Raw genomic sequence first — 27441 nt, 5'->3', positions numbered from 1 at the left:
AGATCTCCTTTCCAGAGGAACACGGCATCGCACCACGAGACCCCTTGATCCCGGCTGGATCTTTTCCCTCCGGAGGAAGATGACACGGGAACATGAAGAACTCGTTTCCTGTTTCCTGTTCATCCCGCCATCGGAACACGAATCCCCCTGTTCCAGGAAGGATCTTTCCCCCCTGCCTCCGGACATGCATCTTCTTTGAAGAATCGCCAGTCGGCCGACCAGTCACCCAGGCATCAAAAGCTCCATTACCCTGCGGATGCCCACAGGAGGCTACCTGAAATTCCTTTCTCAGGAACCTGCCATTAGACCAGGAGTTCCATCTTTCCCGGTCGCCGCCACGAGATCTCCCTTCCTGAGAAACCCGCCATCGGACCACGAATCCCCATGTTCCCCCAGGGATCTTTCCCCTCCGGAGGAGGCCACTGAAGTTTCCAGATCTCGTAACCAGAGGAACCCTACATCTGACTACGAGTCTCCCTATTCGTGGTAGGATCTTTCGCCTTCGCATGCCACCACGAGGGTACAGACATCTGCCTTCCTGTGGAACCAGACTTCAGATCACTTGTTTCCCAGTTACCGGAAGGTTCTTTCACCTGCGGCCGCCCCATCCAGACACTTTGATGTCCCATTCTGTAGAACACACCATCGGAAGATGAGTTCCCCTGTTGCCCATAGAATACTTGCCCTCCAGATGCCGACACTAGGGCCCCGTGATCTGCCTTCCGAGGGCCCATCATGGGACCACGAGTCCCCTTCTCCCTGGTAGGATCCTACAACTCTGCACGCCGCCATGAGGCCTCCGACACAATCCCTTCCAAAGGATTCTGCTATCGGACCCCCGTCCCTCTTTTCCTGCTAGGAACTTTCCCCTGCGGATGCAGCCATGAAGAAGCCGAAATATCCCTTCCTCAGCATCCCGCCATTGAAACATGAGCCCACCCGATCCACCAAGGCTCTCTCTCCCCTCCTTACTCTGCCACGGGCCGCTGAGATCTACCTTCCTGATGAAACCACCTTCGGACTATGAGTCCCCCTATTCGTGGGAGGATCTCTGGCCTCCGGACGTCGTCACAACGGTGCCAACATCTTCCTTCCCGATGAACCCGCCTTCAGGGCCTGGAGTCCCAGTTTCCCGGAAGAACCGTTTCCCTCTGGAGGAGGACACGGAAGCTCCGACATTTCCCTTCCTGACGAACTCACGAGTCCCCTTTTTCCATTAGGAGCTCTCCCCTCTGCATGGCGCCTTCAGCCACGAGTCCCCCTGTTCACGGGAGAATCTCTGGTCTCCGGACGTCGCCACAAGGGTGCTGAGATCTCACTTCCTGAGAAGCTCGCCATCAGAATACGAGTGTCCCTTAGCCCCTTCTTACTGGAAGGGTCATTACCCTCGAAAGGCTAGATGGGACATCGAGATCTTCCTTCCCGAGGAATCCGCCATCGGACCTGGAGTACCCAGGCTCCTGGAAGGATCGTTCCCCTCTGGAGTAGGGCACGGAAGCCCCTGAGAAACCCACGAGTCCTTTTTTTTCCCGTTAGGATCTCACCGCTCTGCATACCGCCTCTCCTGGGCCAAGTTCTCCTTTTTTCAGGAGCCCGCTTTTGGACCACGAGTCCCCCTCATCTTGGAAGGGTCTTTCCCTTTCGGATGCACCCACGCGGGCACCGAGATTTTCACTCCTGAGAAACCTACCATCGGACCACGAGTCCTCCATTTTCGGAACGAGTTTTGCCGTCCGGATATGGTCACGACGGTGCTGAATTCTCCCTGCCTGACCAGCCCGCCATCAGACCATCAGACCTGGTCCCAGAAGGATCTTTCCCTCCGGTCTCCCAGACGGGGCCACAAGCCCATGAGTCCCCTTCTTCATGGCAGGACCCTTCTCAACCAGACAGAGCCACCGAGGCGCCATGATCTCCATTCCCGAGGATTCCACCGTCGGACTAATAGTCGCCCTTAGTGTGCTCCTCCAGACGCCACCACTAGGGCGCAGAGCACTCCCTTACTTAATAATGTTGGTATTTGTTAAGCGCTTACTATGTGCCGAGCACTGTTCTAAGCGCTGGTACACACAGGGGAATCAGGATGTCCCACGTGGGGCTCACAGTCTTAATCCCCATTTTACAGATGAGGTAACTGAGGCCCAGAGAAGTAAAGTGACTTGCCCACAGTCACACAGCTGACAAGTGGCAGAGCAGGGATTCGAACTCATGACCTCTGACTCCAAAGCCCGTGCTCTTTCCACTGAGCCACGCTGCTTCTCTACTTAGATCCACGCCATTGGTCCAGGAGGTTCCATCCCGACGATGGCCACGGGAGCTTCGAGATCTCCTTTCCTGAGGAATACATGTTGTGACCACGAGTTCTCCTGTTCACGGCAGGATCTTTCACCCTCGTATGACGCCTCGAGTGTGTCGAGACCTCACATCCTGAGAAACCCGCACTCGGACTATGACTCTCCCTGTTCCCGGAAGGAGTCTTCCCCTCTAGATGCCGCCAAGAGGGGGCCGAAATCTCCCTTCTTGAGGAACACGCTGTGGGACCAGGAGTCCCCACGTTCCTGGATGGATCTTTCCCTTCCGAAGGAGGCCTCGGGTGCGTTGAGATCTCCCTTCTGGAGGAATCTGCCTTCTGGCCACGAGTCCCCCGTTCGCGGTAGAATCTTTGACCTTTGCAGAATCTTTGGCCTTTGCACGACGCCACGAGGTTGCTGAGATATCACTTCCTGAGGAGCCTGCCATCAGACCCTAGTCTCCTAGCTCCAGCTAGAAACTTTTTCCTCTGGGCGCAATCAAGGAGGAACCAAAACCTCCCTGCCTGTGGAGCCCGCCATCGCTAAACGAGTCCCGCGGATCCACGAAGGATATTTCCACTCCTTACTCTGTCACAGAACCCCGAGACCAACCTTTCTGAGGAGCCAGCCATCGGACCAGAAGTACTTCTCTTCCCCAAGGATCTTTAGTTTCGGACGACCACATGGACAGGCCGAGATCTCTCCTCCTGAGGAACCAGCCATCAGACTAGCACTCGTCCAGTTAAGAGAAAGGTCTTCACCTTGAGAACGTCCACGTGGGGAGACGTAATTTCCTTTTCTGGGAAAGCCGCTTCTGGACAAGGAATCCCCTTTTTCCCGGAAGGATTTTTCCCTTCCAGATCCCTTCCAACAATGTGCCTAGATCTCCCATCCTGAGGCTCCAAAAGCAGACCACAAGTCCCCGTACTCCTGACGGGCCAGACGGGCTCTGGGATATCTCTTCCTGATTTACCCACCATCGGACCTGGAGTTCCCCATTTGCGGAAAGTTTCTTCAACCTGCGGACTCCCTCAAGCGACACCTTGGTCTTCCTATCTGAGGAGCACGCCACAGGAGACGAGTTCCCGTGTTTGCAGTAGGATACTTCCCTTCCAGAACTTGACTCTAGGTCCCCGAGATTTCCCTTCCTGAGGACTCTGCCATGGTACCACGACTCCGCCGGTTACCGGAGGTTCTTTAACCTGAAGGATCCCCCAAGCTGTGCCGTGATTTCCCATTTTGTAGAACCCGCAACTAGACCACGACTCCCCGTGTTCCCGGATGTACGTTTCCCCTGCGGATGCTGCCTGTTGATCTCAGTTCATCAGGACTCTGCCATCGGACCCCGAGTCCCCCCGTTCCTGGGAGGATCCTTCCCTTCCAAACGGCACCACGAGTGCTCTGACATTTCCCTTCCAAGGAGGCCTCCAAGGGGCCATTGACCCCCTGTTCCCGCTAGGAACTATCCCCTCAGGACGCAGCCAAGGCAACGCCGAAATCCCCCTTCCTGAGGAGCTCGCCATTGCCAAGCGAGTACCGCAATCCACGAAGAATATTTCCCCTCCTTCCTCTGTCATGGGGAGCCGAGATCCAGCTTCCTGAGCAACCCGCCACTGACCACAAGTCCCCCTGCACCACGAGGGTGCCGAGATTCCCTTCCGGAGAAATCCCCCCACCCACCTTTCATTGGACTATGAGTCTCCCTGTTCCCGGAAGGATCCTTGCATTCCGGACGCTGCCACCGGATGCCCAGTTTTCCCTTTCTCTGGATCCCGCCATAGTCACTGAAAGATGAGCCCTCCTTTTCCCGGAATGGAATTTCCCCTCTAGACGCCGACACCAGGGGACCCGACATCTCCGTTCCGGAGGAACACTCCATCCTTCCATGGGTCCCCGTGTTCCCGGAGGGATCTTTGCCCTCCGGAGGAGGCTACGGGAGCGTCGGTATCTCCCCTCCTGAGGATCCCGCCATCGGTCCGTGAGTCCCCCTGTTCCCAGAAGGATCCTTGCATTCCAGACGCTGCCACCGGGGCGCCGAGATCTCACCATTTCAGGATCTCGACATCGGACGACGAGTCCCCTTTACCTGGTTAGATATTTTCCCCTCCAGATACCGCCACGAGAGTACCCCAGATCTCCATTCTGGAGGACACGACATCAGACCATGAGTCCCCATGATCCCGGAAGGATCTTTTCCGTCCAGAGGAGACTACGGGAATGTCGAGATCTCCCTTCCTGAGGATCCCACCTTCAGGACACGAGTCCCCCTGTTCCCGGAAGGATCCTTCCATTCCGGATGTTGCCACCCGGACATCGAGATCTCCCTTTCTCGGGATCCCGCAGTCGGACGATGAGTCCCCCTTTTTCTGGCTGGATTTTTCCCCTGCAGACGCCGCCACGGGGTTACCCGAGATCTCCCTTCCGGAGGGACGTGCCTTTGGACCATGGGTTCCCATGCTCCTGGAAGAATCTTTTCCCTCCAGAGTAGACCAAGGGAGTGTCGAGATCTCCCTTTCTGAGGATCCCGCCATCGAACGACGAGCCGTGCTGTTCCTGGATGTATTTTTCCCTTCCAGGTGCCTCCACGAGGGTCCCCGAGAGCTCCCCTCCGGAGGAACAGGCCATCGGAACCCGACCCCCCTTGTTCCCTGGTGGATCTCTCCCTCCAGAAGAATAGGACACGGGAACGTCAAGATGTCGCTTCCTGATGATCCCGCCGTCAGAACACGAGTCCCCTTTTCCAGGAAGGATCATTCCCCTGGGCGTCCGGCGATCTCTTTTCCTGAGAAACTCCCAATCCGCCGACCAGTCCCCCATGTACCAGAATGGTCTTTCCCCTGCGGACGAAAACACCAGGCGATCTGATCTCCCTTTCTGCGGAATCCCACGTTAGACGAGGGTCCCCTTTTACCCGGAAGCATTGTGCCCCACCAGATTCCACCACGAGGGTGCCGAGATCTCCCTTCCTGAGGAACACGCCATCGGACCATGAGTTCCCATGTTGCCTGAAGGATCTTTCCCCTCCGGAGGGGGCCACAGACGAGTCGGGATCTCCCTACCTAAGGAACCCGCCTTCTGATGACGAGTCTCCCTATTCTGGGTAGGATCTTCCGCGATCCTACGAGATCCCTCCAGGAGAGTGCCAGATTTTCCCTTCTTGAGGAATCAGCCATGAGACTACAAGTCCCCCAGTTTAACCAACGGATGCCAAACCCGTCCACCTTGATCTCCCATTCTGAAGAACACGCCATCGGAAGACGAGTCCCTGTGTTGGCTGTAGGATACATCTCCTCCAGACACCGACACAAGGGCGCCGAGATCTGCCTTCTGAGGACCCTTTCAGGAACCACAGTTCCCTTCTTCCCGGTTTGATCCTTCCATTCCGCACGCTCCACGAGACCTCTGATGACTCCCTTCCAAAGGAGTCCACCATCGGACCCCATGTCCCTGTGTCCCGCTAGGACCTTTCCCCTGTGGACCCAGCCACGGTGGAGCAGACAAATCCCTTGCTCAGGATCCCGCCATCGAATCTCGAGTCGACCGGATCCATGAGGCTATTTCCCCTCTTTAGTCTGCCACTGGGGGCCGAGATCTCCCTTTATGAGGAAACGCCTTCGGACCACAAGTCCCCCTGTTGGCCGTAGGATCTCTGGCCTCCGGACGTTGTCATAAGGGTGCCGAGATCTCCCTTCCTGAGGACCCCACCATTGGAGAACTAGTGCCCCTCTTACTGGAAGAATCTTTCCCCTAGGGGACGCTGAAATGGAGCGCCGAGATCTTCCTGCCCGAGGAACCCGCCGCCGGACCTGGAGTCTCCAGGTTCCCGGAAGGATTATTCCCCTCTGGAGTAGGACATGGAAGCGCCGAAATCTCCCTGCCTAAGGAACCCACGAGTCCCTTTTTTGGCCTTAGGATCTCTCCCCTCCGCATGCCGCCTCTCCTGGGCCGAGTTCTCCTTTTTTTCAGAAGCCTGCCATTGGACCACGAGTTCCCCTCATTTTGGAATTGTCTTTCCCTTTCGGACGCACTCACACGGGAGCCGAGATTTCCCCTCCTGAGAAACCTGCCATCTGTCCACGAGTCCTCCTTTCCCGGAATGGTTTTTGCCATCCGGACGCCATCCTGAGAGGCCCGAATTCTCCCTGCCTGAACAGCCCGCCATTGGACCTGTTTCCGGAGGATCTTTGCCCTCCTAGTGTCCCAGATGGGGCCATAGGACCTCGAGTCCCCCGCTTCACGGCAGGATCCTTCCCAACCAGACGGGAACACCAGGGCGCCAAGATGTCCAAGTCTGAGCTCCTTATCTTCCCTCCCAAACCCTGTCCTCTTCCTGACTTTCCTGTCACCGTGGTTGTCATGACCATCCTCCCCGTCTCACAAGCCCACAACCGACATGTCATCCTTGACTCAGCTCTCTCAGTCACCCTGCACATCCAATCCGTCATCACTGCCTGCCGGTCTCACTTTCACAATATCGCCAAGATCTGCCCTTTCCTCTCCATCCAAACGGCTATCGTACTGGTATAAGCTCTCCAAATATCCCGACTGGAATATTATGCCAGCCTTCTCTCTGATCTCCCTTCCTCCTGTCTCCCCACTCCAGTCTATTCTTCATTTCGCTGCCTGGATCACCTTCCTACAGAAACGCTCTGGGCATGTCATTGCCCTCCTGAAAAACCTCCAGGGGGTGGCTATCAACCTCTGCACGAAATAAAAATTCCTCACTCTTGGCTTCAAGGATCTCCATCACCTTGCCCCGTCCTACCTCACTTCTCTTCTCTCTTTCTACTGCCCACCCCGTACACTCGGCTGCTCGAACGCTCACTCCCTCACTGTCCCCCGCTCACCCCTATCCCGCCGTCGACCTCTGGCCCGCCATCGGAGCTGATCCCGGAAGGATCTTTCCCCTCCAGTCTTCCAGATGGAGCTATAGGCCCATGAGACCACCACTTCATAGCAACATCCTTTCCATCCAGAAGGGAACATCAGGGCGCCAAGATATCCCTTCCTGAGAATTACGCCTTTGGACCACTAGTCCTCCTTCTCCCGGAAGGAGTTTGTTCCCCAAGGTGCAGCTACTTGGGCGCTGAGAATTCCATTATGTAGGTCGACGCCATCGGACCAGGAATTCCCAAACCGGATGGATCCTTCGCCTGCAGGGAAGGCCACGGGGGCGTCGAGATGTCCCTTCCTGAGGAATCCACCTTAGATTCAAACTAATGAGGTTGGACACAGCCCATGTTCTTCATGGAGCTCACGGACTTAATCCTGATTTTTACATATGAGGGAACTGAAGCACAGGGAAGTAAAACTGTTTCTTTTTTGTTTATTTGTTTGGCTTGGAGTTTTTTTTAAGGTATTTGTTAAATGTTTACTATATTCCAAGCACTGTACTAAGCACTAATAATAATAATAATAATGTTGGTATTTGTTAAGCGCTTACTATGTGCCGAGCACTGTTCTAAGCGCTGGGGTAGACATAGGGGAATCAGGTTGTCCCACGTGGGGCTCACAGTCTTAATCCCCATTTTACAGATGAGGGAACTGAGGCACGGAGAAGTTAAGTGACTTGCCCACAGTGCTGGGATTCGAACTCATGAGCCCTGACTCCAAAGCCCGTGCTCTTTCCACTGAGCCACGCTGCTTCTCCAAAAAAACATATAACCAGCACAGGCAAGGACGCGCAGCCCATCCAGACGAGGATCGACGAAGACGTAGAGGTGGGATGCGGGAGGCCTGCGGGGACGGAGGCATTGAAGGAAGGCACGAGGCAGTCGGCGGCATGGGAGGCGACGGCACAGGTCCTCCGGGAGCCGTCCCAGGGACGTCCACAACAGCTGCTTTCACCTGCGAATGATGGATCCACGCCGAGCACTTGGCAACACGAATTGCAGAGGAAGTGGTTAAGAGAGAACACAACCAACCAGGAGGACAGTACAGGTCCTTGCGGGGAAAGCCTCAAACTCAGCCCGTCGGGCATGGCAGAAGCCCTCAGCTCAGGGAAGGGTAATAAAATCAATTTGGAGCACCTCTAAAGGGAGATAAACCTAGGGATGCCCTGCACAGAGTGGAACCAGAGGATGGGCCTGATTAAAAAGAAACGGCAGATGGGACACGTCTCTGTGACTCAGCATACCAGTGGGTGAATGCCAAGGGCAAACCAGCAACAGGGGACCATGTGGGCTAAGGCCCCTGCCCCAAAATGGGAAGACTTGTAGATCAACTGACAAACAGTGAACACAGATGAACGGGTGAAGATGGGGAGCCAGAAGTACCCATCCCGCTCGGTAGCCTCATACCTGGTCCGCAACAGTCCCAGACCTTCTCAGCAGTAACAGGCAGGGCGGTAGTCAACAGGGTCACATCTGCATCAAGCACAGCCACTACCATTTTGTCTCGGACAGGGTCCCGAGCAGCTGCCAAAGCAGTGTGCTCTGCCCTGGCGTTACCCAGGCTGATAGCATCTCGGGACCTCGTGCGAGATCGGACGTGGATGACGGCCACTGCAGCAGGTTCTGCCAGAGCCTGAAGCAGCCCCACAATGAGGTTGCCGTGGGCAATAGGCCATCCAGCTGAAGTGACCTAACCACGGGCTCGCCAAAGGGCCTCAGTAGCATGGCAAATTCCAAAGGCATAGCGAGAGTCCGTGCAGACATTCACATGGCAGCCTGCAACCAACAGGAGCACCCGAGTAAGAGCGACTAGTTCCGCAGCCTGAGTGCTATAGGAAGGAGGTAAGGCGGTCAACCAGAGGATGCCAGGGGAGGTAACAACTGCGGCCCCAGAGAACTAGAACCCATCGTCCACCTAGGAGGAACTAACCGTGAAGAGCTCAAGGTCAGGGTCCTGGAGAGAAACGTCCGTTAAGTTCGGCCAGGCCATGGCCACTGTTGAAGCAACCTGGACACAATCATGTGGTCCCTCAGCTGGAACCATCGGGTCTAACGACCCAGCTCCCAGTAGGGTGGTGGGATTTAAAGCACCGCAGCGCTCCACAGTGACAGTGGGGTTACCACTCAAGGTGAGCTCGTAATGTGTCATACGGGCAGCGGACAATGCCTGTGTGGCCCTTGAACGACGAGGCATGTATGACAACCCGGTGCCCCTGAAACAAGTCCTGGGCGCCATCAAGGATATTACAGGCGGCTACAGTGCAACAAATACAGGGGACCTGGGCTTGACTAACAGGATCCAATTGTAGGGAAGAGTATGCCACCGGACCAAGGGAAGGGCCGAGGTCCTGGCAAAGGACCCCACATGCCACGCCAACCCGCTCCTGGACAAACAGGTGGAAAGGTTTTGAATAATCAGGGAGCCCAAGGTCAGGGGAAGTTCCTAATGCAGAACGTAATGGATCGAAAACTTGCCGGGTCTCGGTATTCCACGGGAGGGGCTCTGGGGTCCCGGCTGTCAAAAGGACATATAAGAGTTTGGTGAGAAGGCTGAGTTCAGGGATCCAGGAGCAACAGAAACCTAACGCTCCCAGGAACAATGGAATACCCTACCCCGCCTCAAAGACAGAATTGCTGAACCCACCTTATCAGAAAGCATACCCACACACATGAAAATTACCAAACCTTTCTTCCCAAACAGCTTTTTGCACAACTACACAGTACTGCAGGTTAAGATACTCATCTTTGCCTTTCAAAACTTATCCAGCTTTGCATTTCAAGAATTTTTCTACCACCACCACATGAACTTTGTTTAGATTAAACTAAAAGCTCTGTGGTAAGACTATACATTTCAAACTTACAGTAATGCTTACTGCAAATGCAGTTTCTCCTTGTGAATATTCCACTAAAGACAGTACCCAACCTCTTCCTGAATAAACAGGCTTGTCAAAGCTCAGGAAGTGAAGATTTTGCTATACAAACAACTTGAAGAAACTGCACCTGCACCTTTAAGAAAAGTATACAATTTCAATCAACTCCTGTACTTCCAAAGTTTATAAAGTTGGGAACATTTACATTCGATTAGTTTGGTTCGAAGAGGAAGGTCAAGTGATAAGATTCTGCAATTCCAGTTTCACCCCATTGTTTTCCTAGATTGGCTTATCAGATCTATGTACATTTAAAAATTCCATATACTTTTCTTATTCCCATTGTTTAGGATAAAATTTCATTTGGCACCTGAATTGAACTTACCAAAAAACCAAAACCAAACTTTCAGCATTACAGTTATAGTTACAAGTATATTAACAGTGGGATGAGAAAAAAAAAAAAAGACAAAACCAAGGCTATATGCCGTCAACTACTATCGGAATACCAATTACAAAATATGCAAATTAAATTTTGCTAGCTTTGTTATTAAATAATTCTGTGCTTAAATTTAGAACATTTGACTGTGTCTTAATTCAAAAGCCAAGGATCATGTACAAATTTTGGTTCTAAAATCTTGTGAATATTTCAAATTTTACATAGAAAAATTAAGTCACTTTCCTTTGAGTATATTTACCCACCAAGTTAGGCGAAAGGGGAAGGAGGAATGTCTACCTCATAAGGGGTTGCCTGGTACCTTAACCCACTGGAAAAGAACTTTTACTCATAGGTCAAATACCTGTTTTCTTATCTTCCCAATAATGCATTTCCCGAGAAAGATGAACTGTTCTAAAAGGGAAGTTTTTCCACTTTCCTGGACAGAGAAGATTAGTTAATAGAAATATTTTTTTTTTCCTCCAATTCTTCCTGAGAACTAAAGAGAGTAGTTCTTAAATTGAACGAGACTTTTATCCTCCAAACCCCTGTAAGACTGGTGATTTGTTTTGCCCTTTTTTTTCCCCAAAACTTTTTAATGACAATTTTGAATTAATAGCCCTATTAACAGTGGATCTTTCAAACAAAAAAAACTTTGGGTGCGGTGGGAAGGTGGAATGCCAGATGAGTTCTCTTTAGACCCATCTTAATCTCACCACAAAATTCAGAGGCTGCGATTACACAGTAAAGAAAAGGAAAGCCAAAAGACAAGAGGTCCATGCCCCCAGGATCTGGGCAGCCGGTCCCACCATTCCCAGGTTCAGAGGCTGCGACTTCACAGCAAGGAAAAGAAAAGACAAAAGAGAAGCGGTCCATGCCCCCAGGAGCAGCCAGTCCCACCATTCCCAGGGCAAGGCCGGGGCAGCTGCGGCAGGCAGCAGCAGGGGGGGCGAGCACGCAGCAGCAGCAGCAGCAGCAGCAGCAGCAGCAGCAGCAGCAGCAGCAGCAGCAGCAGCAGCAGCAGCAGCAGCAGCAGCAGCAGCAGCAGCAGCAGCAGCAGCAGCAGCAGCAGCCCTCTGAAAGCCAGCCGACTCGTTCTGGTCATTAATCGAACGGATAACCGGGTCCATCCGAGGACCGAGACAAGGCCACGCCACAACACGCTCCACGTGGAAAATTCGGGCCCGAGGGGCCAAGAGACAGGAGACCCCGCAGATGCAGAAGAGCAGCGGCGGGCGCAGGGAAAGTTACGAACGGGGGAGAGAAAGGTAAGAAGCGATTCTAGAGGGCCGAGGGGTCAAAAGTACCCCCCTCTACCCAAAAGTAAAGACCCTTTTCATCGGTTAAACGTTTCCAGTCTGGGCAGCACCAAATTAGTTTCTGCTTGGTGGCTGCCTTTTTTTTTAAAAAAAAAAAATTTTTTCTCTCTCTTTTTTTTCTTTTTCCGTGGTCGCCATAACTGTTTTCGAAAAAATCTTTTTTTTTTTTTTCTCTCTCTCTCTCTCTTTTTTCTTTTGGGGAAGGCAACCCGTCTTCCATGATTCCCAAACACGGTAACGCAGCGATCCGGCTCGGGGTGACTACTCCCCATTTCGTCCAGACAGCCCTACCGATGAGGACTCTTGGACAGTCCCACTGGACAGCCGCACTGGGGCTCTCAGTATTCCATGTCGGCCAGGGTCCGCGACCCTCCTCGACTCCACCTGCACAGGAGTTTTCCCAACGTCCTCCCGGGTCCTTGACCCCTCGACGTTACCCAACGTCCACTCGGGTCCTCGACCCCTCGACGTTACCAAAATTTAAATTTAAGAGCCTCCCCACCGAAGGACTACCAGGGCTTCCCTAAAAGCGGGGTTTGGGTTTAGTCGACTAGTCTTCTCCCTAGTAGGCATTCGTCAGAGCGGGGATAACTCACCGTCCCACGTTCTCTCGTGCGGAATCAGTCAATCAACATGACAGGGTCCCTTCGTGGTCGCCAAAACTGTTATCGACAAAAATTAGACAAATTAGAAAGGGTTCGTTTAGTCGATGAAGAGACGAAAGACTCCGAGAGAACGGGTCAAAGAACAGGACAGTAGGGAAGTGGCGAGCGGCCCGTTCACCCCAGTGGGGTACGAGTGACCACAGCGCCCCGATCCCGGGCCACCCTGCCCGCTTTATTGGTACGGCGAAACCCCCCGCTGGCACAGGGCACCCAATCGGGGCTAGGCACACATAGTAACGGTAACCAATCAGTAAGCACTTTCGTGATCCCGTGACACCCGACCGGTCCGCGCGAGAGTGGCGCACCAAGTTTGAAGTGGCATATGGTGGAGGAGTTTCACGTGGCGTGGCCATTTTACAGTCCACATGGCGCAGGCAACGGCGCAGGCATTTTACAGGTCACATGGCACAGGTCCCCTAACTTGGGGTTGAGGCTGGCCTCACCATCGCCATCTTGAGGCGATCCCCAACACTTTGCACCTTATCGAAACACTTGCCCTCTATCTTCCCTTCCTAACCATCTTCAACTATTTCCTCCCCAGTGGCTTCCCCACTGCTTTCAAATACGCCTGTCTTCCTATATTAAAAAAAAAAAATCCTCCCCTTACCCCACGGCTCCCTTATCACCCCATCTCCCTCTTACCTCTCCTTTCCAAACTCCTTTAGGGAGTTGGCTTTGCTCATTGTCTCAAGTTCCTCTCCTCCGATTCTCTTCTTGAAACCCTCCAATCTGACTTCCGTTCTCTTCCCTCCTTAGAAATTGCCATCTCAAAGGTCACAGATGATCTCCTTCTTGCCAAATCCAACAGCTTCTACTCCATCATAATCCTCTTTGACCTGTAAACTGCCTTCAATACTATCAACCTCTCCCCTCTCCTGCAAACAACCTCGGTTTCACTGACATTGTCTTCTCCTGGTTCTCCTCCCATGTCTCTGGTAGTTCATTCTCAGCGTCTTTTGCAGGCTCCACCTTTGCCTCCCACCCACTAAGTGTAGGAGTCCCTCAAGGTTCAGTTCTGGGCCCCCATCTATTCTCCATCTACAACCACTCCCTTGGAGAACTCATTCTCTCACATTCATTCATTCATTCATTCATTCATTCATTCATTCAATAGTATTTATTGAGTGCTTACTATGTGTAGAGCACTGTACTAAGGTCTTGGAATGTACAATTCGGCACATAGCTTCAACTACTACCACTATGCAAATGATACCCATCTCCAGCCTCTCTCGCTTCCTCTCTGCAGTCTTGCATTTCCTCTTACCTTCAAGACATCTCTATTACTGAATCAGCCTGATAATCATAAAACTGTAATTCATTTATTCATATTAATATCTCTCCCCATCTAGACTGTAAGCTTGTCTGTTGAGAAACAGTGTGGCTCAGTGGCAAGAGCACGAGCTTGGGAGACAGAGGACGTGGGTTCTAATCCCGGCTCTGCCACTTCTCTGATGTGTGACCTTGGGCCTCAGTAACCTCATCTGTAAAATAGGGCTGAAGACTGTGAACCCCACGTGGGACAACCTGATTACCCTTTATCTTTCCCCAGCACTTAGAACAGTGCTTGACACAGAGTGAGCGCTTAACAAATACCATGATTATTATTGTTATTATTATAATATTGTAGTCTCCCAGTTCTCCTATGAATTGACACCTTACCGTGCCAGGAGAGTCTGCATACTCTGATGAAGCTTACAGCTATGCCCCATAGGGCTACCCATAATGGAAAGGTCTCAGCTGAAGCATCAAAGTCGATTCACCTGTGCTGGGCAGCAGTGGCATGGTGATCAAAGATGGATGATCAAGTACTCAAAAAGTTGATCAAAGACAACTGCAAACACTCAAGCTTTTCTGCATGGAAGAAGACAATGGCAAACCACTTCTGTATCTTTACCAAGAAAACTCTTTGGGCCCACTTACCAGAACTTTGACAACAGATGGGAGGTTCTGAAGAGGGTGTGTCCATGGAGTGGCTTTGGGTCAGAAACTACTCAACAGCATTTGATGAAGACTCTCCCAACCCCTCAGTACACTGCTTTGCATACTGTCACCACTCTCAATAAATACTCGACTGACTGCCTGACTGACTGGATATTGATTAAGGACCTTGACTTCCTGAATCAGATGCACATCACAACTTAGAGAAAAGCACGATTCTATACACGAGAGAAGATTTCCTATGCGGTAAAACTGCCAATGGGAAGATGGTGGTTAAGCACTGAATGTTACACTGTTATAATGATTAAAGAATGTGGTTTAATATGTTTATTGAAGATCCAAAAAATCAGCTGGTTGGTGCAAGTTAAGCCTAGCCTAATCTATCTATGTGGGCAGTGATACATTTCCGTTTACTGTTTTGGTTCTTGAGTCTGCTAGAATACATGGGAGGGTCTTTTACCCCAAGAGAGAGCTGAACATGTTTCCTAGGAAGACTGCTTAACAGCCTTATTTCTAGGAAGACTGCTTAACAGCAGGCAGTGTGGTCTACTTGAAAGACTATAATTGAGAATAACTGGTTCTTGTTCCAGTTGTGACAATGGTTATTCTTGTTACCTTGGCCTACTCATTCTAACGTCTCTGGACCTACTTCCTCCTTCATAAAATGGTGGATAAAATACTTGCTCTCTCTTCCTCTTAGACTGTGAATGCCCATGTATGATTTGATTGTCTTATGTCTATCCCAGTGCCTACCAATGCTTGTAGATTAATAATAATTAGGGCATTCATTAAACCCTTACTACGTGCCAGGCCACGGTACTAAGCCCTGGGGTGGATATCGTCCACGTCCCACGTGGGGCTTGCAGTCTTAATCCCCCTTTTACAGATGAGGTCATTGAGGCACAGGGAAGTGAAGTCTCCTGCCCAAGGCCACACAGCAGACAAGTGGAGGAGCTGGGATTAGAACCCATGATTTTCTCATTCCCAGGCCCATGGTCGATCCACTATGCCACACTGCTTCCCCATTTACACATCCACTAGTTAAAAGAATGAAGTAGACGTGTTACCAAACAACATCCTTACCTGGGTACATTTTAGAACTGCATTATTTTTCTACAAGGAAAATGAACTCTAGAGAAGTCATTGTAACAGCGGTAAATATATATTTCCATCTCCCTAAACTACAGTGTAGGTTAATATGGCATTCCTGAACAAAAGGTAACTTTTGCCTGCTGAAAACTTCCCAACATTTACCATCCAAATTTGTTAAAATGAAATGCTATTATAAATAACTGATCTACAAATACTTCGAAAACTCTTTTCCATAATGTTTTTATTTCCACATTCACATCAGAGTCCACTTAAAGGACCAAATAGCAAAACTGTTCACTTCTGCATCCCAGAAACTCAGAAGTGTTTCACTAAGGCTTTGCCTCAACAATATAGACTTACTAAGGCATTTGGGAAATGACATTTTTTTATGTATATCTATAAGGCAAACAGTATCTAAAGGAACGGGTAACAAGTTTATTTCCAGAACACCCTCAACAGTAGCATCTGCTACTTCAGTGCTAGAAAAAAGAAATTTCCTAGAAATTTGCACTAAAGGAAAAGTGGCAAATATTTTCTGGTTGGTAATGGAAGGAAAAAGATCTTTCAAAAGTAAAAAAAAAATCAGGTTATTTACTAGAGACTGAATTTTAAATGAAACCAGACTAGAATACGTGGCACCAATGCAATGCTAAGCAAAACTGGCTAACCAGATTGTGGTGCACTACCTATTTAAAATAACTTATGTACCATAACATTAAGAAAATTCATGAAATTAAAGGAAATATAATGCAAATAAAATCAGGATTTTGTACGTTTTGTATCAGGCTAAAGAAAACAAATGAAACCAAAAAGTTACTCTTCCACAGTATTTTGTAAATATTGTAAATTCTGTAATTAAGATTGATAAGAGCTGGGAATCATCTGCGTCCATTGGAGGATTAATGTTAAATGCAGTTTTGAACACATTTGGCCAAATCTTGGGATACTCTCTGTTGGCTATTTTTGTTAGTAAACTACTAGCAAGCACTTTATAAAAGATGGTGAATTTATTTTGATGATCTCCTTCCTAATCTGTTTTCCAACAAGAAGTTGACTCTCCAGGCTGTATGGCTAGTGACCTACCATTTTTGCCATTTTAAAAGCACTTTCGCAAAAAACTGTACTCAGTCTAGGCAGACATAAGGTAAAATATTCAATCTACTGTCAGCACCATGTGGATCTGCAGATATGCACTGTGTCCAATTATACCAATTACCCTGTGTATCATAACAACCATTCACACCTGGCCAGTAAAATTCCCATAAGCTGCGTAGATCATTGCTTGTAACCTCTCTATTGAGCCCAGGTGGGTCTGTGGGTATGCTCTTTGATATCTGCGCATGAGTCATTCTAGTTTCTTTTCTAATGTTTTCTTCCCTTTTCAAATGTTCACTCATAAAATAATGAGCTCCTGGGGTTTGTATGCCTGAAGTGGAAAGCAGACTATTCTGTCGGTTGAAATAGGTCTGAATCATTTCATTTCTGGACAGTTCTTTCCAATTTGCTTGTTCAAATGGATTGTGCAGAATGTTTTTTTGCTCCTGCCTTTCCATTCTAGGCTGTTCAATAGGTGCGGGGATATCACTCTGTGAAGAGTCCTTCTGCATTAGGGGCTTGATTCGTCTTGTCATTGGATCAAATGTAAGCTTCCTTTCTTTTAATCTTACAGGTTTAAGACCCCCTTCTCTCACTAGTTCATCTAAATTCATTGAATAATCTCTAGAGCTGTACCTTTTTTTCTTTTTATTGGCTGGTTCTGAGGGAGAATCAACAGTGTCCACTTTTATAGCACCTGGGGAAAACCCATATTGTGATTCTTCAGGATGAAAACTGACCTCAAAGTTGGGAGATGTGCTCTGGAAAGGTAGTTGTTCCGAATGGCAAAGGAAATTTTCAGAAGACACACATTCCCGACAGGGTTGAGTTGTAACAGTTCCCGACTGAGGGGAAGTTTCCAGTAATTTTACTGCCTTAGGAGCCATTGATGGAAGTAAAATTAGAGGTGGGGACAAGGCTAGCACCTGGGAAAGGCCTGGAACCTGTGATCTTTGCGAAAGATTGGCCATTGACTGCTTCACATGACAGACATCCTGTTGTCGGACAAATGTTTCATTTTTTAAATTTGTAGGACTAAATGAACACAGATTTCTGGTTTGCTGCTGCCCTGTGGTTTCTTCTATATTATCAGGTTGCTGAAGTACTGCAGCCCTAAACTGTGGAGAAGTGCTTGTACACTTTAAAATTCCTGGAGACCTTGGCTGAGGTTTCACAGCATTTACTGGTATTTTGCTATACTTATCATTTTCACTACGTTCCGTCCTGAGGTTTTCAGAGTCTGGGCGCATCTTGAAGTCGAGAGAACTGGGAAAACTCTCAGAGTTTCCTCTGATCCCAGTAGTTGGACTGGGAGAAGAGCTTTGTAATGACTCAGAGTTGGCTTTAGATACTTTGGAAGGAGTGCTTTGATGTCCTTCTCTTGGAACAATTTTTTTTTCCTTATTTCTCACTTTTACAGATTTTGGGGTGCTTACTTCTGGGATGGCATTCATGCTTTTCAACTTTGAACCAGCAAGTGTAGTAGGTAACATATCTTGCCTACAGTTAGGAGCACCACTGTTGGCTGATCCATGTGGATTTGATAAGTGGGGCACCGGCTCAGATGTTACAGGTTCAATTAATTTTTGCCAACTTCGCAGCAATTTCTTGGCTCGTTTGGCAAGCTCTTCATTTCTTGTCTTCTTTCTTACATCGTTGATGAGTTTCCCTAATCTTGTTTCCTAGAATCAAAGAGAGGCATTTTTCAAGCAATTACAACATAACACACGAACATTCTTGTTAGATGTATTGTTCCTAAATGTAAAAACAAAATCCAAGTTGGTTGAAGAGACTATACTGGTAGCAATATGATTTATTCTTACATCCTTCAATATGCCACCTGGAGACATTCCACTATAGCCAGCTGCAAAACTTTTTAGTGTTTTTGGAGTCAGTCAATCAGTGGTATTCATTGAGTGCTTACTATTTACTACTGAGAGCTTGGGAGAATAAACTATAACAGAATTAGCAGAACATTCGCTGCCAGTAATGAACTAATGATCTGAAGGATTCTTGGAGAATATTGGCTCTCATTTGAAGACATGTATTAGGATTACTGTTTTTCAAAGGAATATTTATCATTTCTTTCAATTAATTCCATGTTTCCCCATTCCTCAAGAACCTTCAGTGACAAACAGCATAGCCTAGTAGACAGAGCACGGGCCTGGGAGTCAGAAGGACATGGTTCTAATCCCGGCTCTGCTGCTTGTCCGCTGTTACTTCACTTCTCGGTGCTTCCTCAGTTACCTCATCTGTAAAACCCGGTCCTCTCCCAGACTTCTCTATCACCGTGGATGGCATGACCATCCTTCCCGTCTCTCAGGCCCGCCATCTCGGTGTCATCCTTGACTCGTCTCTCTCGTTCACCCCACACATCCTATCCGTTACCAAGACCTACCGGTTTCACCTTTACAATATCGTCAAGATCCGCCCTTTCCCCTCCACCCAAACGGCTACCTTACTGCTACGGGCTCTCGTTATATCCCGGCTAGGCTACTGTGTCAGCCTTCTCTCTGACCTCCCTTCCTCCTCTCTCATCCCGCTCCAGTCTATTCTTCACTCCGCTGCCCGGCTCATCTTCCTGCAGAAACGATCTGGGCATGTCACTCCCCTTCTTAAACAACTCCAGTGGTTGCCTATCAACCTCTGCTCCAAACAAAAACTCCTCACTCTAGGCTTCAAGGCTCTCCATCACCTTGCCCCTTCCTACCTCTCCTCCCTTCTCTCTTTCTACTGCCCACCCCGCACGCTCCGCTCCTCCGCTGCCCACCTCCTCACCGTCCCTCGGTCTTGCCTTTCCCACCGTCGACCTCTGGGCCACCCTCCTCACCTCCGCCAAACTGATTCTCTTCCCCTCTTCAAAACCCTACTTAAAACTCACCTCCTCCAAGAGGCCTTCCCAGACTGAGTCCTCTTCTCCCTCTACTCCCTCTCCCACCCCCCCTCACCTCTCCGCAGCTAAACCCTCTTTTCACCCTTTCCCTCTGCTCCTCCCCCTCTCCCTTCCCATCCCCACAGTACTGTACTCATCCGCTCAACTGTATTGATTTCCATTACCCTATTTATTTTGTTAATGAATTGTACATCACCTCGATTCTATTTAGTTGCCATTGTTTTTACGAGATGTTCTTCCCCTTGACTCTATTTATTGCCATTGTTCTTGTCTGTCCGTCTCCCCTGATTAGACTGTAAGCCCGTCAAACGGCATGGACTGTCTCTATCTGTTGCCGACTTGTTCATTCCAAGCGCTTAGTACAGTGCTCTGCACGTAGTAAGCGCTCAATAAATACTATTGAATGAATGAATGAATGAAAAATGGGGAATGAGACTATGTGCCCCATGTGGGGCAGCGACCTTTTACAACCCCATTTGCTTTCTTCCACCCCAGTGCCTACTACAGTGCCTGGCACACTGTAAGTCCTTAATACCACAATTGTTAGTCAATCTTATTTACTGTTATTGTCCATCCACCTCCTGATCAAACAGAAACTCGTTATCAGCACTCAATCACTTGCCCCCTCCTACCTCATCTCCTTACTCTCCTATTTCAGTCTAGCCTGCACACTTTGCTCCTCCTAATGCCAACCTACTCCTTGCACTTTGATCTTGTTTATCTCACCTCTAACCTCTCGCTCATGCCCCGCCCCTGGCCCTGGAATGCCCTCTCTCTTCATATCTGACAGGCAATTAGTTAGCCTCCCCACTTTCAAATCCTTATCGAAGGCACCTCTCCTATACGAAGGCTTCCCTGACCACGTCCTCATTTCTTTTTCTCCCACTTCCTGACTTGCTCGCTTTTTTCACCCCCGGCCCCATCCACCCAGCCCCAACGCACTACGTCCATATTTGTTATTTATTTAATAATAATAATAATAATAACGTTGGTATTTGTTAAGCGCTTACTATGTGCCGAGCACTGTTCTAAGCGCTGGGGTAGACAGAGGGGAATCAGGTTGTCCCACGTGGGGCTCACAGTCTTAATCCCCATTTTACAGATGAGGGAACTGAGGCCCAGAGAAGTTAAGTGACTTGCCCACAGTCACACAGCCGACAAGTGGCAGAGCTGGGATTCGAACTCAGGAGCCCTGACTCCAAAGCCCATGCTCTTTCCACTGAGCCACGCTGCTTCTCCGCAGCGTGGAGAATTATTATATATTATAATAATATAATATAATATAAATATAAATAAATATAAATAAATATAAATAAATAATATAATATAATATAATGATATAATAATTTATATTAACCTCTAGGTTGCAGGTTCATGGGGGCAGGGACTGTGTCTGCTATACTGTCATACAGTGTTATACTGTGTTATTTTGTTGTATTGTTATATTATTATACTTGCACAGTACTTTGCATACAGTAAGTGCTCAATAAACATGATTGATTATAATGATGATAAATATGACTATCAATACACCTGATTATACTTATTCAAGCTGAGGCCGTCTTGCAAATGGCTGAATTAGGAGGAAAGTTTTGCCACAGATTTACGTGCAATTAATTCAGTCCCATTCTAGACCGGCTCAGATTTACAGGCCAAGTCTCGCAATTTAATAGAATTTACCCTATGAATCGCTCCTCACCACCCGGCTTTGTCTCTTCACTACTCCTGTTCCTACATGTTTCCCTAACCCTAATGCACCTACATTTGTCCCACTTCTCACCCTTCATGCATGCACAACTGCTCTAATAATGTTGGTATTTGTTAAGCGCTTACTATGTGACGAGCACTGTTCTAAGCGCTGGGGTAGACATAGGGGAATCAGGTTGTCCCACATGGGGCTGACAGTCTTAATCCCCATTTTACAGATGAGGTAACTGAGGCCCAGAGAAGTTAAGTGACTTGCCCACAGTCACACAGCTGACAAGTGGCAGAGCTGGGATTCGAACTCATGATCTCTGACTCCAAAGCCCGTGCTCTTTCCAATGAGCCACGCTGCTTCTCAATGCACAGTGCTCTAATGCACAATGCACCACTGCCAAATAGAAGAAGAGCAGAAAAATGTTCCTGAGGTCTTGGCTGTAATCTTTCTGATGAACAGATGCAGAATGCTTAGGCTGTAAGCCAAATGGCACGATGCTCATATTGTAAAGAGCTGCTGCTGCAAAAAGCCCTGGGAGCAGAGCACTGAAACCTACCCAGCAGTAGTTAATTTATTAAGCCCTTATTTTGTGCAGAGAACTCTCCTAAGCCCTGGGAAAAAACATACTCAGGTTGGATTGGACCATGTACCTTGACCCCTCAAGGTGCTCACAGTCTCTGAATATAGAAGGTTGGAAAAGACTGCAGACATAAAGATCAGGAGAAATAAAACACTAAAACGTTAAAAAGGCATAAAGGATTGGGTCAAATAAATGATACGCAAAATGAAAACGATAGCCAGTATGGAGCAGAGGAGCAGAATTTCTCGGAGTGATTCAGTGTCCACAACAGTAACTAAAAAGACCCTAAATTTTCTGAACTTCTATATTGCAGGTGTTGCTCTCATTCCCGCTGGGGTAGTGGAAAGCAGGAGGAGAAGAGGTTTCCTCCACGGTGCAGTGGGGAGCTGATGTCAGGTACGGGTGTCAAGTAGGGAAGGCAGATCACTTGGGAGGCAAAGGTGTAAATGCTGGGTGTTTCATTCAGCTCTGCATATGAAGCTGAATGAAAAGACAGCTTGTTGTGGGCAGGGAATGGGTCAGTTTATTGTTATATTTTACTCTCCCAAGCATTTAGTACAGTGCTTTGCATACCATAAGCGCTCAATAAATATGATTGACTGACTGACTGACTGACTGACTGACTGACTGAATGAATGGCAGCATCTTTTAAAACCAACCTAGTGCATGCACTCAGAGAATGCCTAGGGCAGCAGAGAGCTCTTCAGCCACAGTGGAAGGGCAAACACACATAGGATGCACATTCTTCTCAGCTGTGGTGGAAGAGCAGAGCTGAAGATGCAAAACACCAGCTTTTACACCTGGCACAGCATGCACAGAGCATGCCACCAGGCAGGGTATACAATTTGGTTCTACAGGTGGTAATAATAATAATAATGTTGGTATTTGTTAAGCGCTTACTATGTGCCGAGCACTGTTCTAAGCGCTGGGGTAAACACAGGGGAATCAGGTTGTCCCACGTGGGGCTCACACTTAACCCCCATTTTACAGATGAGGGAACTGAGGCACAGAGAAGTTAAGTGACTTGCCCACAGTCACACAGCTGACAAGTGGCAGAGCTGGGATTCGAACTCATGAGCCCTGACTCCAAAGCCCGTGCTCTTTCCACTGCGCCACGCTGCTTCTCTAGGTGGTAGACAGAGTAGCGTTCTAAGGAGTCCATGTGAAGCCTTGAAAACTAATCAAACTGCATGAGTTTGAAAAAGGGGAGAACAAGGAAGACTGGGCATCTCCTATCTGTGGCAAGAAGCACCCTGTTGAGGTGCATAGAGGTGACCTATTTTTAGGGATCAGGGTAGTCAATACAGAGGCAATATGGCATCCCAAGCAACAATGTGGAACCAGAAGATCGGATGGCTAGCAGAGGTGTTCCTCTGGATAGGATGTGCGGATACCTGAGCATCGTCTCAGTTGAGTTTTGTCTTCACAACTGCTTCCATATGTTCTCTTTGGACACATTTCTATTTTCTATTTCTTTCTACTCAACTCACCCTCAGCCCTCGCATCACTTGTGTACACATTTACACATTATTTATTTTTTTAATGTCTGGCTCCCCCACTGGACAACATGTTGGTGTCATGTTGGTAGACAACAGCTCTACCAACTCCGTTTTATTGTAATCACACAAGCGCTTATTACAGTACGCTGTAGACAGCAACACTCAATAAATACGATTGCTTAGAGACTTCAAAGTTCACCGCACTTTACAGGTTGTGAAAATCAAGAATAGATTTCATGTGCAAACGTAATCTAAATACCACCAATAATGCAACTCATTAAATGACTGGGTCATACCTCAAGTGCCTCTTTGGTAATGGGATATTTCTCCAAGCTACTGATAACTTCCAAAACAGCCACCAGGTTATGGATCTGAAACAACAATAACAGTCTCAGTGTCACTTTTCTTCCTCACAAATAAAAATGTGGTACTTGTTAAGAATTTACTCTGTGTCAAGTAATAATAATAATAATAATAATAATAATGTTAGTATTTGTTAAGCGCTTACTATGTGCAGAGCACTGTTCTAAGCGCTGGGGGAGACACGGGGGAATCAGGTTGTCCCACATGGAGCTCACAGTCTTAATCCTCATTTTACAGATGAGGTAACTGAGGCCCAGAGAAGTTAAGTGACTTGACCACAGTCACACAGCTGACAAGTGGCAGAGCTAGGATTCGAACTCATGACCTCTGACTCCAAAGCCCATACTCTTTCCACTGAGCCACGCTGCTTCTCTAAGTACTGTATTAAGTGCTGCGGTAAATGCAGAATAATTAGATGACACCCAAGCCCTGCCTGATATGGGACTCACACAGTCTGGTGAGAGGGTGGGAGCACAGAGGAAGCAGATATTTAATATGCCATTTCCACTTTGCGGATGAAGAAGCTGAGGCATAAAGAAGTTATAAGCATATTATTCAAGGCATTATAGCAACCAGATGGCAGGGCTGGGATCAGTATTCCAGTTTCCTGACTCCCAATCCTGCGTTTTATCCACTAAATCTAATTTGTTACATTTTCTCCCCTCTCCCCCCCCCCCCCAAAAAAGGAGGAGGGTGAGTGTCAATTTCCAAGAAAAATTAATCAATCCAGACATCAGGGTCAACAACTTCAACTTTCCAACACTTCAGTAACGACCTTGCCTCAAAATACCTATGGTGGAGTCTGGTTATTTTATCACTCCTTTCATGACTGCCTTTTAACAGTTGCTGCAAGTGACAGCTAGTAGTTGGGTGCCTTCTATGCTATCCTCTTATATGGGTGAATACAGCCCAACGAGAGGTCCATCCAAAAACTACCACAGAGGCAAACCTGTTCTCACTCCACCTTGGTCTATGTACCCACTGTGTCTGTATCAGAGAGTAAGCACTTAATGAATGCAATTACTAATGCTCCCTGAAAGTGCTACACTAACTGTGGCAGTCAAGTTCCTAACCTAGAGAACCTAGAACCTAACCTAACCTAGTTCCCAGAGAAGCAGCATGGCTCAGTGGAAGGAGTATGGGCTTGGGAGTCAGAGGTCATGGATACTTAGGAGTCACAGGTCAGGGGTTCGAATCTCAGCTTTGCCACTTGTCAGCTGTGTGAACTGTGGGCAAGGCACTTAACTTCTCTGTGCTTCAGTTACCTCATCTGTAAAATGGGGATTAAGACTGTGAGGCTCATGTGGGGCAACCTGATTACCCTGTATCTACCCCAGCGTTTAGGACAGTGCTCTGTACATATTAAGCGCTTTACAAATAACAACATTATTATTACTATTATTGACCAAACTGTTTCAAGCTTGAGGTTCCCAGCCTCTCACTCCAAGTTCAACTGTGGCTGCCTTTGCCTTGACTAGCTAACTCCCCAGGTAGAAATTCTAATTACAGTACTTCTATTTATCCCTGCTCCAAGTAGAGGCTGAGAGCTGAGTTTTGAAGGGGTTCCTTATTTCCAACCCTTCCCCAAAATTACCATGATCTTCCTGAATTCAAGTTGGTATGAAACACATGGCACTCACTATTTACATTTTAAAGAGGTAAGATGAATTAATATATTGTTATAAAATATTAAGTAGCAATTAGAATTACTTACAGTGGTTTCAAAATGATTACAAACCATATCCTGGAATAAAACAGAGGCTACTCTTTATTACTCTTTAGAGAAGCAGCGTGGCTCAGTGGAAAGAGCACGGGCTTTGGAGTCAGAGATCATGGGTTCGAATCCCAGCTCTGCCATTTGTCAGCTGTATGACTTTGGGCAAGTCACTTAACTTCTCTGGGCCTCAGTTACCTCATCTGTAAAATGGGGATTAAGACTGTTACCCCACGTGGGAAAAGCTGATTACCCTGTACCTACCCCAGCGCTTGGAACAGTGCTCTGCACATAGTAAGCATTTAACAAATACCAACATTATTATTATTACTCTAGTTTCTTATTTTAACTCCAGGTCCTATCTCCCCAAAAATTACTGTGAAAAACCCTTAATAACGTATTGCTATGCTTCAGAAGGCAAGCATTGTATTTAGCGTAGTGGAGTGCCATCCTTGTTTTACTTCCATTTCAAGGCAAAATGCATGAGAAAAGAACAATCTGTCCTCAAAGGATCATCATATCCCACCTGGATTACTCCATCGGGCCCCTTTGATCCAGGCTACTGTCTTTCCCCTTTCCAGTCATTACTTCACACTCCACTGACCGGATCATTTTTCTGAGGCAGTATTCTATCCCCATCTCTTTACCCCTATCAGAAGCCTCCTCAGCATCCAACAGAAACTCCTTACCACCGACTTTAAGGTACTCAATTAAGTTCTCTCCTCACCTTGCTGATCATGTAATACAACACAACCCCAACACTTCACTCCTCTTACTGCCAACTAATTGTTCCTTGATCTTGTACCCTGCCGATAAGGAAATTTTGGAAGGAGAAATTTTGGAAGGAGCACTGTGGCCTAAAGGAAAGAACATGGGGAAGTCAACAAATTGGAATGCTAATCCTTGCTCTGTGGCTTCACCTGTTCTGTGAGAAGCAGCACGGTGTAGTGAAGAGAGCACGGGCTTGGGAGTCAGAAGTTCTAATCCAGTTCTAATCTAATTCTGGGTTCTAAGCCCAGCACCAATCCAACCCGCTTAAATTGTATCTTCCCTGGATAGATAGGGCTTGGCACATAATAAACACTACCAATTATTACTATTATATCAGAGCTAAAGTGTTGCAGAATAAAATTTAGAGAGAGTTCAGCAGCAGAGTGGAATCACTACTAGTGTGAGATGGGGGTAGCCTTTTCACACGCACTAAGGGAAGAGGATGGCAACTCTCTCAGGTTCCCAGCTCTGGGGGCTTGGCCTGGTTCCACAAAACGAGGAAGAGATGCTGTCCTCCTCCCCACCTCCTCAACATACTATGGGCCTGGGACCTTACGGAGATGAAGGGATGGCAGTCTCCACCCCAACAACCCCAGCCCTACCCGTGTACCTACAGGGCAGGGGCGCCAAACGTCCCAGGCCTGCGCCCGGATGCTGGGGGCCTGGAAACACCTAACACCCTGTGAGGCCTTCCCTCCATGTACTGGGGGCCTGGGGCTGTGCCAAGGAAACAGTACACTACGTCCCCTGGCCCTAAACCACCCTGTTTTAAGGGCATAAAGCCACAGAAAGAAGAAGGAATGCTGACCCTACCCAACTCCCACTCAACACCCCATGTTCCAAAGAGTGTGCCAAGGAGAAGGGACACTGACTTGAATCTGGGTATTCACCAAGGAGAAAGGGCACACAGGCCTCTGCACATCAACCCGGCTACTAAGGTCTTGCTACTAAGGTCTTGGTAACAACTCACCTATTCACTCTAAATAGCTGCTAACCACTTAACTTTTGCTATTCCCTCTAGGGATTCCACCAGCTCGGAGCTGCTGGGCTCCCCTCCCCTTGAGGAACCTCCTTTTGTTGCTGAGTGCTCCAGAATGGCTCCAGATATTCTTTCCTAAATGCCTTTAAGCTCCTCAAGGCCTCAGTTCTGACAGACTCTTCCCTACCAATCCCATTCTTTTGAACCCCGGAACCCCTCTCAGCTCCTGCTCATTTAACTCCACCGCAACCTGTGGGCTAGCCCCTCTCCCCCATACCCTAAACGTCTCTGCCTGACAGAGGCACTGTGGATTAGTGGCAAGAGTACCGGCTTTGGAGTCAAAGGTCATGG

General features: G+C 48.3%; 1 protein-coding gene across 2 annotated transcripts in view; it reads right to left on the bottom strand.

Moving 5' to 3' along the window:
- Positions 1 to 15718: 15718 nt before the first annotated feature.
- Positions 15719 to 27441, bottom strand: part of LOC114808722 (mediator of RNA polymerase II transcription subunit 26) — an 87105-nt gene continuing 75382 nt past the window's right edge. Inside the window, exons 3-4 of one of the 2 annotated variants that reach the window (XM_029056544.1) lie at positions 23560 to 23634; positions 15719 to 18274 (exon numbers count right to left, since the gene is read on the bottom strand). In XM_029056544.1, coding sequence (XP_028912377.1) covers positions 16622 to 18274; positions 23560 to 23634 — 1728 coding nt within the window. In that variant the 3' untranslated portion in view covers positions 15719 to 16621. The remainder of the gene's footprint in view (positions 18275 to 23559; positions 23635 to 27441) is intronic. The other variant, XM_039910992.1, reaches the window with a different exon arrangement.

The sequence above is a fragment of the Ornithorhynchus anatinus genome (assembly GCF_004115215.2).
Source record: "Ornithorhynchus anatinus isolate Pmale09 chromosome Y5 unlocalized genomic scaffold, mOrnAna1.pri.v4 Super_Scaffold_Y5, whole genome shotgun sequence".
Lineage (NCBI taxonomy): Eukaryota > Metazoa > Chordata > Mammalia > Monotremata > Ornithorhynchidae > Ornithorhynchus > Ornithorhynchus anatinus.
The sequence above is the reverse complement of the archived record's forward strand: the minus strand, read 5'-3'. Positions and strand labels throughout refer to the sequence as shown.